Source organism: Tympanuchus pallidicinctus, unplaced genomic scaffold (genome assembly GCF_026119805.1).
Source record: "Tympanuchus pallidicinctus isolate F22 unplaced genomic scaffold, pur_lepc_1.0 scaffold31, whole genome shotgun sequence".
Classification (NCBI taxonomy): domain Eukaryota; kingdom Metazoa; phylum Chordata; class Aves; order Galliformes; family Phasianidae; genus Tympanuchus; species Tympanuchus pallidicinctus.
This window is the reverse complement of record NW_026294749.1, coordinates 12,715,348-12,733,072: the sequence shown is the minus strand read 5'-3', so window position 1 is coordinate 12,733,072 and position 17,725 is coordinate 12,715,348. Positions and strand designations below refer to the sequence as shown.

General features: G+C 37.0%; 1 protein-coding gene across 6 annotated transcripts in view; it reads right to left on the bottom strand.

Annotated features, from left to right (window-relative positions):
* ATP9B (ATPase phospholipid transporting 9B (putative)) overlaps window positions 1-17,725 on the bottom strand; it is a 155,991-nt gene that overhangs the window by 22,656 nt on the left and 115,610 nt on the right. For all 6 annotated transcript variants that reach the window (XM_052697876.1, XM_052697877.1, XM_052697879.1 and 3 more), the window contains exons 14-15: window positions 10,093-10,205; window positions 6,538-6,786 (exon numbers count right to left, since the gene is read on the bottom strand). In XM_052697876.1, coding sequence (XP_052553836.1) covers window positions 6,538-6,786; window positions 10,093-10,205 — 362 coding nt within the window. The remainder of the gene's footprint in view (window positions 1-6,537; window positions 6,787-10,092; window positions 10,206-17,725) is intronic.

Sequence of the window (17,725 nt, the reverse complement as noted above, 5' to 3'; positions counted from 1 at the left end):
CTGCCCCATCTTCCTCTGAATTAGTAGGAAATACCAGGTATTGCCCAAGTGTCTTACTGCCTTTTGTTTAGGGCAATTGCAGTTGAGTCCTTTTGCTCCGTGTGAAAGATAACCACCTCTTGTTACTTGTCATCTTGGGACCCTGATGGCAGGAAGAAGTCCCAGGTGATGTATAACTGATACAGTCACTTGGATAAGGAAACGTTACTAAATCCTGAAGGCCTTTACTTAATAGTTCCATCCTAAAAGGTTGTTACTGCTAGGCCTAAGACCAAAAGACGTCCTAGACTGTTCTTGCTTGCTTTAGATACTACGTCAGTCAGGACTGGAAGATACACACCATCACAGCTTACTACTGGTCCCTTTGAATTCTAGACTATTCAGAACTTAGCCGGTTTAAGTAACCAAATACAGTAACTTACAGTAGATTATATCTGAGTAAAAGGCAGAAACAAACAAACAATTAAAAAATCCCACTCATCTTGGGTAACTTAAAATAGAGATTGGATTCTTATTCAACTGAAATATAACCTTTTATCAGTCCAGACAAATAGCAACACACTTCTGTGAAAAAAAATATTTAAAACTCTATTTAGACTGATATTGTCAGGTAATTGCTCTCTATAACTACCTGAAGGAAGGTTGTAATGAGTTGGGAGTCAGCCTCTTCTCACGTGTAACTAATGATAGAACTAGACGGAATGGCTTCAAGCTGCACCAGGGGAGATTTAGATTGGATGTTAGGAAATGTTGCTTTTCTGAAAGAGTGGTCAGGCACTGCAATGGGCTGCTGAGGAGGTGGTTGAGTCACTGTCTCTGGAGGTGTTCAAGGAACGTTTGGATTTTGTGTTGAGGAACATGGTTTAGTGAGAGTTATTGCTGATAGGTGGACGGTTGGACTGCATGATTTTGTAGGTCTTTTCCAACCTTGGTGATTCTGTGATACCTGAGTACGCCTTTCTTCATAGGAACAAGCTTACTATTAAAGGTTGTGGTAAAGGAACAATAAGAAGCCTTCACAGAGACTCCCCCTGGCTTTCACTTGGCTACATCCAGTGCTGCGAAAGTCATTTTGCAGTGATGTTGCAACTGTGTTCATACTTGGCTGTCTATTCTGCTGTGGATTTTGGACCTAGCTCATAGCTCTTCTCACAACTATCAGACTGTGGCTGATGCTGGCTATTCCTTTGGGAGCTGGTCCTGACTTTATGATGATTTCCTAGCTTGAATTCAGATATGTCTTACCACCATGGACATGCAGAGCAATGCAGACACTCAGCTGTCTCTGCCATCATGTGACCTGCTCTGCTCACTGTGCTTGGATATTGTGGGACTGCAAAACTCAGCACTGAGTGCCCTGGCAGTGCTGTCAGTTTTTGGCTTCCCTTTTCTTGCAGAGAAGCTCACCACTGCTGCACTCTAGCAGAAATACTAACAAAACTCAGTATTTACAGAGTTTTGCTGAGGCAATTTATTGATCAACAAGTTGCCACCTCCAATATGCAATATTCACTTTTAATGTAATATGTTTTAGTGAAAGATCCACCATCTTACAGCCAGTGTTAGTTGTTTACCTCATTCAGCAGTTTCAGAGTCCCCCTTTTTTGTACCAACATTGCTTTTGTGGAGCCATGGTATGAACCTGACCACTTAGGTGAAAAATGTGAATAAAACCTTTAAAGACTTTGACATAAGTGAGCGAGCAGTTTGTAGGATGAGCGAAGAACTGCGGGTGGAAATTTAAGTTGGTTTCATTGCTTAAAAGAGTTCTCATGTAGGCAGCCTTCCTTTCAGAGTAAATTAAGGGCACGTTCATTTTAGACAATAGGATCTGCTTTCAGAATCAGTCTGCCACATAAGGGATACACAGACAGTATAATAACAATAACGTAGCAATTAAAGTTAAGACTATTGGTATGATAACACAGAAGTAGCTGGGAGCTTTGTTTCTCCACCGCTTGAACGATCCCAACAGTTGCTTTCAGGGTTGCTCAACAATATGTTTCCAATGAGCATTGCTTTGTTTATATTTATGAACAATGATTTGGTAGTAAAAATTCAGTCTACCACTTTTCATCAAGAGAGTTCAAAATTAAAATAAAATTATTAACTTAAAATACAGCTTGATCATGTGAAAAAAACTGCGGATCGATATTCAAGACAAGCTATGGAGTAGTTATTCTTTGTAGGTCTCGAAGGTCAGGAAAGTGATGGTTTTATGCTACTGAGTGATTTGCTTTTCACAATACATTGACAAAACAACACAATTAGTCTTGCTTCAATAAGCACACACAATAAAATGAATTAAACAATACAACATGTCTCATACATTACAGCTTCAATTTTGTAAACACAAAAGCTGCTTCACTAAGGGCGTATCATTTCCCTGTCTGTTTTTAAATGATTGCCTACGTATCATTGTAATTAATTTTAGAAGCTCTCTTGACTTGGGACAGAAATGTTGGAACTAAATACCTGACCACACTTGAAGGTAGTATTTAAATATTCAAAATGCTGGATTGAAAATGCTTGAAAATATATTGGTGCAGGACGAACTATAACCAATAAACAGCTGGTTTGTGAGAGCAAGCAGTCATTAAAAATTGTGGCTGATCAATCTTTTCTTACCAAAGGGGAGCAAAGGTCTTCAAAGGCTCCTGTTCATAGCATGCCCCTGAATTGCTTTGGTCTGTGACCTTCGAACTCCACTGCTTTACCTACTTAGATTATATCCTTTTATGATTGTTCATTACATTAGGGTAGCTGGTCTTCTACAGATGAGCTGAAGCCACATCTAGGATTGTTGAGTAAGTTCTTTTTTTTATTGTTATTTTTTTTCAGCAAGTTCTAAGTGAATATCTATTGTTTGCTATGCTGCAGCTGTAGAGGACAAATGACAGACAAATGAAAGTTTCCACTCTTTCAGAGAAAATGAAATATTGATCACTTATCATAAGAAACAAAGAGCCTGGCATAAGTAGGGTTCACATTATGAATACAAAATCAGTTACTTATCTCAGGTTGCTCTAGCAAAAGAGAAATACATCTTTTATGATGAATGTACCTACTTCTAAATGTGCATACTTTCCTTCAGTTATATTTTATCTCTATGTGGATGCAAACATACGTAGATGCAAAGAATTTCAAATGAATTCAAGATGTTTCATTAACTGTATTATGTGTCTATACAATGCTGAAGTGCTTCTTATACTTTTCTACATGGAAGAATAGTTTATACTTACACATTATTGTCTGGTCTTTATATGCTACCATGATAACATGCAATATTATATAAACAAGAGACAATTGTGCAGATAACATCTTTCAGAAGACTGCAATCAAGCCAGTTCCATTAACAAAAAATTGGAGAACAGAGTTGCAACGCTGAGGAAGTACAATGCATAAAACTGGTTAAGTCTATTAAATGATAATGTTGCTTATTAACCAAATATGTTGTGATAGGTCAGTGATGAGGTTAAACAGAAAACATCAATTGAACCATTTCCCTAAATAAAGCTCCAGGGTGCAATATTCAAAGCACTTTATTCAATAAAAAATGCTTTTAAAATGGTACTTTGGTGATTGGGAAACATTGGCATCATCCGTCAACCTAACTGCAGTAAAGTTCAATAAGCTAAATAATGAACCATTTGCATTATTTTCCTTAGGCTCCAGTGATTTGCAAACACTGCGTCAATAGAACTCTTTAAAAAATTATGATAAAGACCTGCTAGTCTTTCAACTCTTAGTCTTTCTGCTGTCAGGATGCAATTTTTATGCTATTTAAATGCTTTTTGTAGCTTCATTGTTTAATATGACTCCCCTTAGTATCAATTTCTAATTGTATTAAACTACAGTTGTTCAATATAATTTTAGCAGTTTCTAACATTACATTAGAAAAACACAGGAAATGTAATACTGTCAGTTCTAAACCATGTTCCCAATTTATCATTTAAATTGCATGTAGCTTGAATTTGTGAGTTGAGATCATAAAAAATCATTGTTGAAAATACCTGTGCATTCTCTTAAAACACAAATGGTTTCTTTGTTGGTGTCTTTCTTCCCCGCTTTGCTTTTTACCCTGATTTCTCTATCTGTCATCTAAACACTCTATCAAATCTTCTTTCCTTTTCTTTTTCCAAGGTCAAATTCTCTACTGTTTTCCTAAGGCAGCACCTGCATAATTTTCCAGTCTTGCAGATGTTTTCTTTAGCAAACGTAGGAGGAGAATTGATAGTTGAGATAATATTTTCAGATACCAAACAACTGAATGAATACACAGAAGCACAGATGTAGAGAAAAGCAAGTGCATGAAAAAACCTAAATCTCTCTCAATTGCACATCTCTTCATCTGCTTTAGGAATATATCACTGGCTATTAAAGCAGTTTATTTACTCTTTAGCTGTCATCACATCCTGCATTATATTTACCTTGCAAGCTCATTACACTAATGCATTTAGCAGCTATGATTACGTAAACACACATATGAAAATTTGTACATGGTCACAAATGTAAGTAAAACATCACACAACTACAGCAACAGATTATATTGTCAACACATCTCGGGAGTGAACAAATGCTCTTGCAACATTCTCAAGTCAAAATGCGGATCAGCTGGTATAATACAGCACCACATTTGGCATTGTGGAGTTTAGATTTGAGCCAGAGAGCAGTGTCTCAGGTCCCACCTCCAGTTTATCTTTAAAGTGGATGCCCTCACTGCCACTTTTGAGATCACTGAGAACCAGTCCCTTCTCTATATCTTGTAATTCCATGACACTGAGCTGTGTTTGTAGCATCTGACATACACGCAATTCCAGCTTGTTCTGCATAAAGACAGACTTCATCTTACGGCTTGCATTACTGAAGGCGCTCATTATAAACTTGTGACTTTTATCAAGTAGTTTCATTTTGAATCAATAATATCTTGGTAATATTATGTATGGCAATATGGTTGATAAGCTAGCCATGCAAACACGTTGTACACCAAGAGGAACAGCCCAAAATGACATTTATGGAAGAAATACTACCTTGTACTACATCAACTTGTAAAGTCAGAAGAACACTCAAGCTTTCATGTACACACCAGCTTCTTCACATCTTACAAAAAACTTGTTTGAATTATGAATAAGTTACTATGACTACATCACTAACAGTATATTCAACCAGCAGGCACAGCTAGAATTTCTTTAGAACAATGCCACTTCAATCTGTACACTTTCAGAGGCAAAGTGAACTCTGAGTACTCTACTTCCAAGGGTACACACATATTTTTTGTGAGTGGACTATAATAATTTTTATGCTTACGTTGCAGTATCTTGAAACTCGAGCTTTGCTGCTCTCTCATAATATCTTTAGGGATTAAATCTAAGGCAACCACCATCTCTGATTCTGAAACAGGACTTTTCAGGACAGTAACTTCGACTGAATTAAAGCAGTGGGATGTTGAAAACTTGGATTTCAATGGAAGTAAAATGCATGTTTTACTGAAAGAGGGTTTTAAATTTGTTTTAAACATCATGAAATTTTGACTGAGCCCAGAAAATTATGCAGCTGCTTAGGGTGAAGCTCAAGAAGTTTTCAACAAGGATATCTGAGGTTCAGGCTTTCTTCCAGTTATGAACCTTCATAATTAACTAATTTGTAGTGTCACAAGCTGATGTACTTGGTTGTCCATCATTTAAAGCTGATTTTCATATTCCCCCTTGTATATTTGTGCTATAATCTATGCATGGATTAATGTTTTGAGAATAAACCTAATAACTTTAATTACAATGCAGTATTGATTGCTCTCAAATCACTGATTTCAGAGAAGCCTTAGTCAAATAACTGAAAAACCTTAATGCAACTCTAGATCTACCCTACAACAAGAAAAGAAATAAAACCAGACCACTGTTAGGTTCAAAGAAACACTTCACCCAAAACACTTGTATAAGAGCTGTTCTGAAAGTAATGCCTCCTATTTTATTATATTGTCCCACGATGTCAGAGGCAGACACTGGTGGTATGACAGCAGAGGCTGAACCTTCACGTTAGTATTCTGTTACATTCTGTTGCCATGCCACAAATGGAAGCAGGGGGTCTGACAAAATAGCATCTGTCATGGACATGCGTATGAAGAAAAGATGTGCCATTTAATTCTTCCACGTGGGAAAAACTGCATCCAAGGGTTCATTCATCAGTGCTGGCTGAGCTTTCATGGAGACCAAACAGCGGATGTTGGTGAGGCAGTGGGTAGTGTGCTTCAGGAGTGTGACAGCACCATGAAAGACAAACTATGTTCTGGATGGCCACGCACAGCTGTCACCACAAAATGAAGAGTGCCTTGGTCAGCTCATCTGCATGAATCGGCCAGTGGTGGTGGCTATGTTGAAAAACTGTTTTGTAGTTGAAAATTTGCCCTATCGCTGTAGTTTCCACAGAAAGAAATAGGAGGCATTATTTTCAGAGCAAGCCGCATATCCCACAGTTCCATTCTCTTTAACTTAGTTAACCCTCTTGAGGGGGAGAAGCTTATTTTTGCTCTTGCATACTAACCTCATCAGGGCTGGAAGCCTGGTAAGCTCGGTTTTCATCACTGAAGTCCTGATCCACCTCTGCATATTCTGTTTCCCCAGACACACCGGCACGAGATTCGTACACGGGGGTGACGTTGTGGCACAGAGCAATGGCCTTCACTGCTTCGTGTATGCGGCTGCTGACGCTCTTGCGGACTTTGGGTGCAGAAGACTGAGGTTTCCTGGACGGTGTTGAACTTGTACTGTTTCCACTGTTCTGAGAGTGAACCTTTAAGACCCAACACAATGAACAGTAAAACAGAGTTCAAAACTTGGAACAGAAAGTAAATACCGATATATACTTGTTTTCTCCTTTTTTACAAAGGGTGAGAAACTATCAGGAAGCAGCCATTTATTTCATAAAACTCATTCTTTTCTTGACTTATAAAAACCCTCATCTGCTTTCTCTAGAACTAATAAGTGACTGGAAGTTCATCATCTCACTTTTACATATAAATTTCAGTAACAGAGGTTTCAAGCAGCAGATAACAGAGAAATATGAAGTTAGAACAAGTATCCAACGGAAAAGGTGAATAGACTGACATGGACTTCACATCCCATGCATTATTTTTAAAGAAGTACTAAAGTCAGCAACCAATTAATGAGTTTAGAAATACCAGAACGAGAGGTTCTGCAAGGGAGGAATTTTTTTAAATTTATTTATTTTTCCTTCTTTATCTTGTCACCTATGTACATTCTGAGACTGGAAACCCAAATCCCACAATCTAACATTGAAAAAATCCTCCTTCTTTAAATCTTCAATGAAATCTTCGGTATTTTAAAGAGCCCTACATCACTGTGGAACAACAGACCAAAAGCAAGTATCATTAAGTATAACAATTTGGACTGATTAAAAAATGTTGCTGATTTAATTCAAGATCTATTTAATTTCTACTTGTAACACTACTTGTAAACCAATGCAGTTTGTAGAGTAGCTGCTTCTGCTGCAGGTTGGAATTTTTTTTTGTTGTTCTTAGCAGAGTGTAATCATTTAATAAAAAGATGTTGCTAAACAACAGTCTGACAAATACCTAAGGATATTATTGCTGGAAAGCTGCCAAACTAAGCACCACTTTAAACTGTCCTTCAGAAATGGTGCAGCCCGTGACTGAGTTTGTCTTTTAAGATAGTATTGTATGATTCACTGAAAGTAACTGGCTTTGTTTCTGAAATCAGCATATGAAATATATCTATCTGTAATAGTGGAAAAGTCTTCTGTTCACTCTGGGGTAACTCAGAAAACCTCTTCAGAAACCATGTGGTTTTTTCCTCCTGACTGCTGTCTGCTGAACCGTGAACATTCTGCCCATCAAATTACAGTGCTGTCTAATAAAGGGTTTAACTTTCTGCTCATCTGGCACTGCTTTTCAGCTACTGCTTTAAACCTCTGCATTTGCATTCTGCTAACGCTGATGCCATTACAGCCTCAAATAAATTAAGCTGATTTACTCCTTCTGAATTATGTTATGTTTATTGATGCTTGTATAATTTAATTTCACACAAATTCCATTAAAGATTATGCCCTCTATCACAAAATGCTTCCAGTGGGGAAATATAATCAGGTTATAATAGATTTGTGTGTTACATTAAGATGACAATAGTCTAGTAGGTCCACTGTAATAATAAAATAGAACACAAACAAGGGATAAAATCAATGTCACACAAGAATCGCTGCCTGGCTAACTGGCAGCTTCTGTTACCACAGATTAAATAAAAACCTCACCATGGTTTTGAGGTTGAAGCAATTGTTTAATAGTTGCTGATTTTGTTAAAGAAACTCCTTCATTTTTCTGCTTTAAATAGTTGCTAGCAACGCACGTAATTAAAGCATTTTTTAGACGTTGAGTGGTGTTACATAAAGCTGGAAAAATGAAAAGAAGAAGTTCCAAGAAAGTTCTTTTCATCATTCAAAAGCAAACCCAGATTTGGGAAATTCTTGCCAACAATTGCTGAGGGGAAAAAAGCTTCCTTTGCTTTTTGCTTCCTTTAAAAATTCCAATGCCAAATCTGCTACAGTAATTAAATCTTAATTAAGCATGGGTACCACTCATTAAATTTTACAACGAACTAGTAAAACCTTTAAGCAAATAGGAATTGCAAAAAAAAAAAGCAATTCTTTTTGGATGGAATATTTAACATTAAAAACTGAGAAGAGTGTTAATGAATATGCATCCTCTAGAAGACGACTGGCACTTTGTCTTCAGACTCAGTCCTATGTGTGTGTGCTGCAGCTTATCAGTTGATACGGTTGATACAGCAAATACTCAAACAATCTACTGTAAGAAAATGATGGTCAGATGATTTTTATAATCATTGTCAGGTAGTAATTACTTTCAGTAGCCCATCCTGAACAAAATCTGGATTACCGATCTTTGTATCTCAGATTCTGGCTTATTGCTGCCTCTCAGTGACTATTTATGGCTGTATTCATAAGAATTAAGATGAAACGAATTCCTTTTTCTTGGATAAATCTAAGAAGTGGATCTCTTGGTTTGTTTAGATGTGAAGTAGAGAAATTCAAGTTACTGAAGACTAAAACCAAATATTCATTGTTTTGCCTTTGCTTTCCTTTCTGCTTCTTTTTCCCAAAAGCTGCACAGTGCTGAGTCCAGATTGGTGTCAAACTTTCAAAAAACACTAAAAACAAGCAAACAACAACAACAAAAAAACCCAAACAAATGAGAAGGAAACTATAACTCAAAAACACCACACAATAAAGATTTTAACTAGCTGTTCTTTCTCCAGTACTTTAAAACGAGAAAATGAGCACACAGATAAGGAGGTCAGTCTACAAACTTAATTGGGTCAGTCAGTCATGTCGTTTATCCTGGAATTAAGTCCTTATAAAGGTTTGCAGAAGGCCAAATACATGTACATGGGAGATGCAAGTGATATTGGCAGAATTCAAACATCCTCCTCCATCCCACAGCTCACCCACAAATAGACTAGGGGTCTCAAATCTCTTCCCAGACCAGATTCCTTCATATACTGAAGGAACACCACTGAACACTTGCATCTCAACAAGTAGAGAGTTCTCAATTTTCTCTCTCATTTTACACTGTTTTCAATCTTATCTTAACATTCAAAATATGCTTTTAGGAAAAATGTTTTATGTTGATGTCTATTTTTTACTTTTTTGTTATGCAAATTAATGTGGTTTTCACTGTCAATTCCTGATGAATATATCTTCAAAGATGTAATTACTGTTTGCTGTGTCCTGGGTATTTACTCGTAATTTGCAGTCTCAGTAATGAACAGCTTATTCTGAGATGATTTGGCAGAAGACAAAGTACACTGCACAGACGAGTTAACACAGAGTCCTTCCACTGAGGACTAGAAAAGTAAAGTCCTCTATGCTGAGAGGAACTTCAGAATCAAGAGAGAACAACATACATCTTCCCCTTTCATCATATCTGTTAAGAGATAGCTACAAATGGAAGAGCATCCCTAGCATCTCAAAGTTCTTGACATGATCAGTGCTTCGATGCTGTACAAAAATCTCAATATCAAATCTAAGAAATTATAAATGAGATACCTGTGAGTAGGAGTTTATAATATGACTCTGAATTTCATCCATTGTATCTGTTCCATAGGACACGGTGCCAAGGTGGAGGCGCTTAAATATCATTTCATTCTGTGTGAGTGTTCCTGTAATAAAGAAGAAGTGCTTTACAAAGCAGCAAAAAAAGATACCTACAGGGCTAGAAGAAAAAAAAGAGCTTTTTGAAGAGCTTTTTTTTCTTTTTGAAAAGAGCAAATCGTGAGTTAGCATCAGTTTCATTAATAAAATGTCTGTGAAGAAAGATCAGTGTTAGTCGTATGAAACTGAAGAAATCCCTGGTTCAATCTTCAAGCTGATTCTGCCAACAGAACTAAACATAGAAACAGATAAAAATATTTTCCCCAGTAAAAACAGAGAAAACGCAGTGTATGAATAGTGACTCTCAAGCACCAATGCAATTTTATACCATCAGAAATACTAAAGGGAAAAAAATCTAAAACACAGACATACAAAAATCCAGCACCTTATGTACAAAATCAGATATGATGGCAAACAGGCATGTCAGTGTTATCCAGAACAAGTCATTAAAAACTAACATCACTTCCGAATTTGACTTATTTGCTTCCAAGGAGAACAAGCCAGAATGGATGAAATCAGTGTTTTCAGAACTCAATCCCCATTTGTGAGAAAGTACACAAGTCACAGCTTGGCACTTTGCATCTACTTCAGCCAACACATCACACTGCTGCATTTGGAAAAGCTCTAACCGAGGACTGGAGGTTCAGACTTGCTTGATGAAGCCCAAGAGGCAAAAAGGTCACTGTTGTCTGGCTTCCCATGGGATGCTTGAGGAAGATAATTCTGATAATGATCCTTCTTAAAAATTTGGTCTATCGGTACTCAAAGAAAGTGAAATTAATTAGCACAAAGCTTTGGGTTCTTCAAAAAAATAAAGATGACTACATCCTAACGATAAAAACAAACATACACATGATGCTAGAGTGCCATACTTGAAGCTTCTACAATATTTTTAACAGAGAGCATATGACAGTTACCTACAAATAAGAACTGCAGACATGTCTTCATCACAGTTTGCCTAAAGGCACAAGACACAGGAACAGAAAAGGCAAAAAGCACAATTTATACTATGATTACTATATGGAAAAAAGCCAAAGAAACAGTTTGGTCAGTTAGCATCCAGTTTATGCATCTAACAGGGCTAGAATCATTAGTGATATGCAGAGATTCAACAAGGCTGTAAAAGTCATGTCTTTTTCAGTTACACTTGATCTGTCTGCCACTCCTGCATTCAGGTAATACCTGTGTGGGTACCTTCATCCCATTTTTGCATCAACAGGCTGCAGTATCAGAACACGTCTTACCGTATTACAATGCTAGCATGAGGTTATCATTCCAAATACATTCCCTTTTCCGCCCTTATCATTAAGAACTGATACTTCACATTCACTTTTCCTTACACGTTGTTAGAATTTTTTACTATTGTCATGCCATTTGAATTCTGAAAAATGTTTAAAATAAGGTTTATCAGAAATGCAGGCGTTCTACACAAAACACATAGCACCATAAAAATGCACTTGATAAGTAGAATATTCCCAGGTCTGGAAAGCAGCCCACAAAGACAAGGTTCTTCAAATCCAGAATTAGCAAGTCAGAAGCTTGAGGTTACTTCTGTACAAGGGATAAGACTATTTTGTGTTTATAGTAATCATGCAAAACCATGAGGAATTACTTTTTTTGCTTTCACAAGTTCTATTTTTACTCAAAGAACTTCTGTTACTTTTGATGATATTTGTGATGTAATTGTGGAGCAAGAAAAAAAGAACGAAATAAAACAGTCTGCAGTTTGACATGGAAGTTTCCCCTTGCAAACATGAGGAACTAAAACCTCAATTTAGGAAAAAAAAAATCCATAACCAAAACACAAAGCCCAAATATTCACTTTGTTCAATAATGTTATTTGGAAATTTCTTGCAATAAAATTTGCATAACGTTTGTTACTTTCCAGGAAGGCTAAGATATTCTCACTGCCCTTAGCTTTGCCAAGCCTTTGAATTAAAATAAACGCTCCCCAGGGGCCGTGAAACTAAATGCCACTCAAAAGCTGAGACAGCAGCCAAACCTGTTTCCCACTCGTTCTGTAACTGCTGCTCGGGAAAACTGAGAGGAAACAAAATTGGCCCTATGATTATTATATGGAGAGATCATTTCTTCTGACATCACTAGATCAGTTCAACTCCAAATCACGCCTAGGGAGAGAGCCGTAGATAGATGGAAGAATTTGTGTAATTCCCTCCCACCTCAGCAAGCAGAGGAGAAAAGCTTTTGAGCTGAAAAGCAGGGATTTTTCTACCTTAAAAGAACTGCGAACCAATGGTGGAGGTTCAGGAAAAATGGATGAGAGTCAACAGCACACAAAGACATAAGCTTAAACACTAGCAACCCTGATTTAAGTTTTGATTCTTATACATTACTTAAGGTCAGCATCCTTCCATTTTAGCAGCTACAGTGACAGGAAACATCTATGGCAGACGAAAGCAAGCTGCAAACATATCCATACCTGCTACTCAAAATTCTAACCTGTAGAATAAAAACCACAGAAACAATTACTTTTTGCTCATGGATTTTCAAGACTAGCCTTAAGCTTTCAACAATAGCCACAACAACAGATCTGAGGCTCTGTTAGACAAACGTAGGTAGCAGCACTTATGAATGCATAAATCCCCCAGATTAAAAATAAAAATATTCCACTAATCAAAATGGAAGTTAAAAGTCTTCCTGTGCATGAAAATCAAGGCTTCGTTTCTACTTCTTCTTCATTTTGCCCAGGAAGGCTGTGGATTCTCCTTCTCTGGAGATGTTCAAGACCTGCCTGGATGCCGACCTGTGCGACCTGCTGTAGGGAACCTGCTTTGGCAGGGGGTTGGACTCGATGATCTCTGGAGCTCCCTTCCAACCCCTACAGTTCTGTGATGCTGTGATTCTGTGATTCATTCTCCTAATGAACAGAACACCCAAAAGGACAAAAATATTCCCAGTTAAACAATCAAACTATTTCGTAATGCCAATCAGACATTACTACTTCAGAAGTTCTTAAATTTTGGTCTTCTGGAACGAAACTAATAAGCAGTACCTTGACAAAACAACACAACTTCTACTTTATCCATATGTAAGCCTTTCAATCATCTAGAAGTAGATTTTCTTATATAGCCCAACGTAGGACACCAAAAGAAGCCATCTTTCTAGTCTGCTCAAGGCGATAAAAGCACTAATGAACAATATGAGAGCTTTCCATTTTTCAAAATGCTTTTTTATCACCTACTTATTGACACCATGCTTTCAGGATACTGCTAATACAAAGAGTTATCAGATAAACAAAGCTGTTTTAGAAAAGCTTCCAGAAATTATGCTAGTCATTGTACGACCTACTGCTAATACAACAGGTTAACAAACCTTGCTCTGGAATGCTGTGAGTTATTTCACCAGGAAAATACCCTGACAAAAAGTTAGCATACGATTGCAGAAGGAAAAATTAGCACGTTCTTTAATGAAACCAACAGCTTTTTTTTTTTTTTTTTTTTTAGTCTAAAATTGTATCATTAAACACAGAGTAAAGCAGGCAAAGAGGAAATTAATTTCTAAGGAGAAAGTCCTGAAGGCATCATTCCCTGAGTGGCAACAGATGTGATTCACAACAGAGCAGTAGAGTATTTTTTTTTTTGGAGAAGTAAATGCAGATCTTTCTGAACCTACATTGCTAGATGGTAATTGAGACTAATACCAACAGTCTAAAAAGGACAAAATAAAAGAGCAGGAGAATATGTACAACAGAAGAATTAATAACTTTATCAGAAATTGAGAAAGTGAAGAATCTGCCACAAAATAGGTTCTCTACTTCAACCACTTGCTTAAGCAGATAAAATGTCAGTGTAAATTTGAACACTTCTTTAGAAACTCTAAGATAAATCCAGTTCGTGACTTTCAATGAAGAAATTGTTGGCAACAATCCGGAGACAAATATGCCTTCTATAAAACCTGGAAAGCATGATAAGAATACAGAAAGAAAATGAAAGAACTCATCTTAAAAACATGCGCAGAGTATTTCTGCTCACTCAGCTGCTCCACTTGTGAACAGGCCACAAACATAACAACCATAAAACCTCAAGCCAAACCACAGGATAACCTGCAGTCCACTAAGAATGAGGGCAAGGAGCTGAGGTTTGCTTATCCTGAGCAGAATGTAAGAGTACTTGTACCATTGATAAAGTCATAAATAGCAGTAGCTATTTCCTCTCTGCCTTTTGCCTCCTGCCTGTTAAATCACATACAAATTATAGCAATATTTCAGAGAATATATCCGTGTTCATTGGATACACAATGGATTTTCAGTAAATGATTGTGCAAAAAGTAAAGATTCCTTAGAATGATATGAGTGCATGTCTTGAAGCTTCCTACGCTCCACATTTCTTTTAATTCCTCTTTCAGGGGCAGCTTATGTTGAACAGAAAAATAGAAGTATACCTCAAAATATTAATTTTCAGAAATAATTAGTGAAATAATTACTCAAATAGTGCTTTACATAAGGCATATTTAATGAAAATGCCTATAGACACCAACTTCTAAGTAGTTTTTTCTCAGAAAATCAAAAGTCCCATTGCTCTGTGCATCTGCTAAAGTATTATATCTGACCAGTATCCCATTTGGTCCAAACACCCACTAAAATGCTAATTACTGAACGCAAATACAAGTCTGTGCACTGGTAAATAACTATGCTTGCAACACTGCACACATTTGTTATAGCTGAATAGAAGCATAGAATGCTTGGGGTTGGAAGGGACCTTTAAGATCATCTAGTTCCAACCCCCCTGCTATAGGCAGGGACACACTAATACCAGCTGAATAGTTGTGAACGGCAGGAGGCTTCCCATCCCAAATCCTAAGCAACAAAAATGTTCAGAAATACTGTCAAATATCTTCTTTTTTTTTCTTTTCTGTCAGACTTTGAATCTTTTTGTGCACTGAGGAAGATATCATGCCCAGCCACCCTTGCAAACACTGGGAAATAGCCCTCCCTATATCTGCACCCCCCACCACACACACAACCCCATAACAGATGACTCCTTTCTGTCAAACTTATATGTGATTCAAGTCCAAACAACATGGCATTTTGGGTAATGGATGCTATAATTAAAATGTGAGTCCTAAAAAACCTGTTGTTTTAGTGGGTGTTTTTAGTAATGGCTTTGTTCTACACGAAGATAAAAACTCCCTAACAAAGGAATTAATGTATTGCTTTAATAGGCTGCACCCTGAGTTAAGTTTTAAAATTTATGAGTTCTCTGCAGCATTGTTCTTTAAACAATGGCATTGTCAAACGCAACCAGTGAGAAGATTAAAGTTCTCCCACCAGATTAAGTACAAATTATCTGTCCTCCTGTTTCAGCATCATTTGTTCATTTATCACATAACGTCTAGTATTTCTGGTCAGTGTCAATATGCTCTGCATCCTTGCAGTTAACAGATGTCTTCTCTCGTCGAATGAATTACTTTATGTTTCACGCACTGGTGGCCGCAGATGTGTCACTATAGCAACATCATTAATTTCAGATCTTACCGGAAACATGCACTCCAATCAAACCTAATTATACCACATTGCTTTCTTGTCCCACAATAAGGAAACTATAATGCAATTATTGGGATAGTTCATTTTCTATTCTACTGTGGCAAATGAGAGAGCCACTGTGATGGACGCTTCTTGTCAAAAAGCTTATTGATGAAGCACAAACCCAATTTACAATCATACAAAGGACTACCTTGCAATTATGTTAGTAAGGCAATGCTCCTTAGACTCAACAGCTAATTCTCAATCATTTCCAGTGAAGCTTGGACCACAGTATAAGATTTGTGCAGACTGCTCCCCGCATTTCCTTTCAATATTGAGAAAATTTTCACTTGTTTATATCTAACTGGATGAGTCTTTTAGCCCTTCATAATAGCACCCACATGGATGGACAGATATAAATCTAGCTCTCTGCTCTCTGTTTTGAACAGGCAAGTGTACAGAATCAACTGGAAATTCCAGAGAGAAGGCTCTGAAATCAGCTCTCATGAACAGCATATAATCATGCAATGGCAATTCTGGATTGACTGCACAGAATCTGTTCATTACGTAGCAGCACGCTTCATGTTTATGACAAAATGCAGAGTGAGACCAAATATATTAGGGAAAGGAAAAGGAAAAAAGCTGTTAATACACTCAGGTAAAGTGCACGTCGGTGTCATGTTTGCCTACATTTAAAATGTTTAAAAATTGCAGGACATTTTAGACAATTTAGAGCAATGCTTTGCATCACGGTCTCAGGAAGAGCAGAAGTCTGCAAGGCCACAATTAGTTTTCTGAAGTTTATCAGGTCTATGAGACTCCAGGCTTATTTTCACTTACAGAACAAAAGTGACTGCAAGTGGCACCATGCAGCCTGAAAAAAGCAAAAAACCATTGGTAGAAAACTGGGCTGTTTCTCTTTTTATAAAGAAGTCTACAGTATGTTTCCTTTCAAGAATTTAAAAATGCAACAGAAATGTAACAGTATTTTTGCTTTAAATAATTCAGTTCCACTGAACGTTATGTTAATGGAACATCCTTTCTTTTTTTTTTTTTGTATAGGAGAGTAGTTATATTTTTAATTACTGTTGTATTAGGTTAAGTTTATCAGATAAAGCTGCTGCACCTCTTTTTTAAACTAGTTAGTAGGTATGTACAAAGCCTTGAGGAAAAGAACACAGTTTAGTGATCCTTGAGCTTCAGAATATAAACTGATTACCAGACAGGGTGAGAATATAACTCCTTCATTTCTATGGTGTGACTTCATGACTGTAGAGTTGACTGAACAGTTAGTTTCTTAAGATTGTCAATGCAACCTAAGTGTAAGCAGACAACTCATACAGATCATACACATGGTCAGACACTCATGCAACTAATATATGAATCATAGCTCTAGATTGAAATGGAAACTGCATTCTGTATCAGAAAAGCTGAACCTTGTTTTTGCTCAGCAAGTAGAATTCATTCACCCAAAGCACCATGTACTGCATTGTTTTGAGGCTTCATCACATTTTTTTTGCCTTTTCCCAAACATATGCTGTAAATTACATATTTCCAGACTATGATGAGACAGTGCTCCTAAAGTTACATAAATTATCACAATAAAGGGTGCAATTAAAATCAACAAGCAGTTTCAAACAGCACAGAAATCATTAGCTAATTGAAATAAAACTTGCTAAAAGAATTGTTCACTTGCTTTGAAGAATTACCACATTGTAATTAAGAATACTTTTCTATATGTTAAGAAAGATGGCAATTGTCTTTCTCTTTTAACAAATGGAAGAACAGCATTCAGCAGCATACAAGGTCACATAGCTATCCATAGGAAAAGAGGAAAATGTATTTGCCAGGATGCCCATATATGCCTATATACACGTTTCATTTCAAAATATGCACTAGAGGATCCACTCAGCAAGAGAGGGAATGTGGACTCATTTCAAGCAGAACGATTTAAAATGGGTATTATGCTTTCTGTACAACAGAAGGCAAACCTCTCCAGAACCTTTCTCACAATGAAGAAGTAGATTTTATTTGAAACTGCAAAAA